At 38.7% G+C, this 2,808-nt stretch overlaps 1 protein-coding gene across 1 annotated transcript in view; it reads left to right on the forward strand.

The window, feature by feature from the left end:
* The first annotated feature begins 346 nt into the window (after positions 1-346).
* The window catches only part of LOC109885385 (tyrosine-protein phosphatase non-receptor type 9-like), a 45,641-nt gene continuing 43,179 nt past the window's right edge, over positions 347-2,808 (forward strand). The window contains exon 1 of the mRNA XM_031821531.1: positions 347-456. Coding sequence (XP_031677391.1) covers positions 424-456 — 33 coding nt within the window. The 5' untranslated portion in view covers positions 347-423. The remainder of the gene's footprint in view (positions 457-2,808) is intronic.

The raw sequence follows: 2,808 nt of genomic DNA on the forward strand, positions 1-2,808 counted from the left end.
GTAAAGGTTATAGTTCAAGTTTGGGGTTTTTTAAAGTTAGGTTTTTGGGAAAGGATTCTGTTTAGCACTAACCCTCCTCCCGTCTGGTCATCATTAGTTACCAGAGCCACAAAGTCATAATTATGACTAAACCACGCCCATTTCTACAGTTTCTCTTTTTAAAATCTGACTTTAAACCTAACATTAACCACACTGTTATCCTTCTCCTTAACCCTAACCCTTAAATTATTACCTAAAAGCTCTTTTTTTCATACATTTATTAAAAATATTTTAAAAAATCGATATTTGTATCGTATTTTTACTTTGTGTCTGTGGTAACTAGTGTGTCTGTGGTAACTAGTGACAACCGCGCCCCCGCCGCCGCACTCGGTCTTCTGCGTTGTGAACGAGCACGTCGAAACGACGTTGACGTGAGGCTTCAAGATGGCGGAAGCCTTGACGAGTCAGGAGGAACTGGTAAGGACTTGGGTTTTTTAACCATAGTGCTCTCGATTTCATCCCCCCAAAAACATTTCTGTTAATAATAAACCCACATGTCTAGTTATGTTGTAAGTGTTAACGTTGTCCTTGGTGAGGATACTGTCTCGTAAATATCCTTGGTCCCGTTACATATATTATGACAGCCGCTAGCATGCTACTATTAGCTAGCTGGTTGACACTGTCGTCTGGATGCGTTGGCTGACATAGTTACATCTCACTGGTTAGATTTCATATTTTGTTACCCACATTATTTATTTTGTTGAATAACTTATTGAACATGGCTACCTAGCGATAGCTACACGTTAGGCCAGGGAGGAAGACCCGTGTTGACACACGTCCTCTTTGGCTTCCTACCTAGGTAACTATAGTAAGAGTAACATGGACATGTTCTGCTTCATTTGAGCCTTAATACGACTTCCTTTCAGATGTAAAACATGCCAGTACAAGGTTGCTTTTTATACGTCCAGTGACATGTTTGCTTTCTGAGTACTGTTTGGTCTCAGTCATAGTTAAATGTGCCTGATAACTATCTATTTTTCGACAGTCGGTTCACAGAATTTGCTCTCAGGTTCCTAGTAAAACGTTTGTTTTCGTCGTTCAACTGGCTGGCTAGATTGCTGGTTAACGTTAAACAACCCGAAAGAGCCGCTATCAGATCTAAAATAGTCGATGCTAGACCACACTGCCATAGTACATGTTTTATTGAATTAAACTACATTGGCAACAGTAGACGAGTAGCTTATGGCCCGAAGCTAGTAGTAGCTACGACTTGCTCGGTCCTCTCATCTCTTAGTTTGTTATTTTAATGCAACTACTCCAGCTAACGAGCAACACGCATTATGTGCTTATATGAATCATGTTACCACTTATTAACGTGCATTTGTAACGGGAGTTAACCTTTTTTTTAAGGGACATTTCTATGTTACTCCTTTGCCAAAATTGGGGTTGTTGGAAGGAGTTGGTACAATCCGTTGTCAAGTGTCGGGGAAACGGATGTTTTTTTTGTTGAATATCCGCGACGTCACTGGATATAGTTGGAAGTTTAAAGTTCACCCAGATCAAGCACATGACGTAGGGCTGTGTGCACGAGAGGTCGACCAATTATAATTTTTCGATACCGGCTATTGGAGGACCAAAAAAATGTATATGTGTATGTGTAAAAATGACAATTACAACAATACCGAATGAACACTTTTTTATTTGAACCTAATATAATACATTACATATATTTAGTCTCAAATAAATAATGAAACATGTTCAATTTGGTTTAAATAATGCAAAAAACGCAGTGTTGGAGAAGAAAGTAAAAGTGCAATATATTTTTTAAAGCTAACGTTTTAAGTTCCTTGCTCAGGACATGAGCACAGCTGGGGGTTCCTTTTAACATGAATCTTCAATATTCCCAGGTAAGAAGTTTTAGGTTGTAGTTATTATAGGAATTATGACTCGTCGACTATCTCTCTCTATACCATTTGTATTTCATATACCTTTGACTATTGGATGTTCTTATAGGCACTTTAGTATTGCCAGTCTAATCTCAAGAGTTGATAGTCTTGAAGTCATAAACAGCGTCAAGCATTGCTAAGAGCTGCTGGCAAACAGAGTAAAGGGCTGTTAGAATGAATGCTTACGAGCCTGCTGCTGCCTACCAACGCTCAGTCAGACTGCTCTATCAAATATCAAATCATAGACTTAATTATAATATAATAAACACAGAAATACGAGCCTTTGGTCATTTAATATGGTCAAATCCGGAAACTATCATTTCTGAAAAACAAAACGTTTATTCTTTCAGTGATATCCGGAACCGTTCCGTATTTTATCAAATGGGTGGTGTCCTTAAGTCTAAATATTGCTGTTCCATTGCACAACATTCAATGTTATGTCATAATTGTGTACAATTCTGGCAAATTAGTTTGCAAAGAGCCAGGCGGCCCTAACTGTTGCATATACCCTGACTCTGTGTGCAATGAACACGAGAAGTGACACAATTTCCCTAGTTCATATTGCCTGCGAATATGAATTTCTTCTCACTACAGATGCAGGTTTAAAAAATATATACTTCTGTGTATCAATTTTAATAAATGCAATAATGTTTTTGGTTATTTTTTTATTTATTTAACTAGGCAGTTAAGAACAAATTCTTATTTTCAATGACGGCCTAGGAACAGTGGGTTAACTGCCTGTTCAAGGGACAGAATGACAGATTTGTACCTTGTCAGCTCGGGGATTTGAACTTGCAACCTTCCGGTTACTAGTCAAACGCTCTAACCACTAGGCTAACCCTGCCGCCTCTCCACTCTAACCACTAGGCTACCTGCCGCCTCT

Source organism: Oncorhynchus kisutch, unplaced genomic scaffold (assembly GCF_002021735.2).
Source record: "Oncorhynchus kisutch isolate 150728-3 unplaced genomic scaffold, Okis_V2 scaffold3990, whole genome shotgun sequence".
Taxonomy (NCBI): Eukaryota; Metazoa; Chordata; class Actinopteri; order Salmoniformes; family Salmonidae; genus Oncorhynchus; species Oncorhynchus kisutch.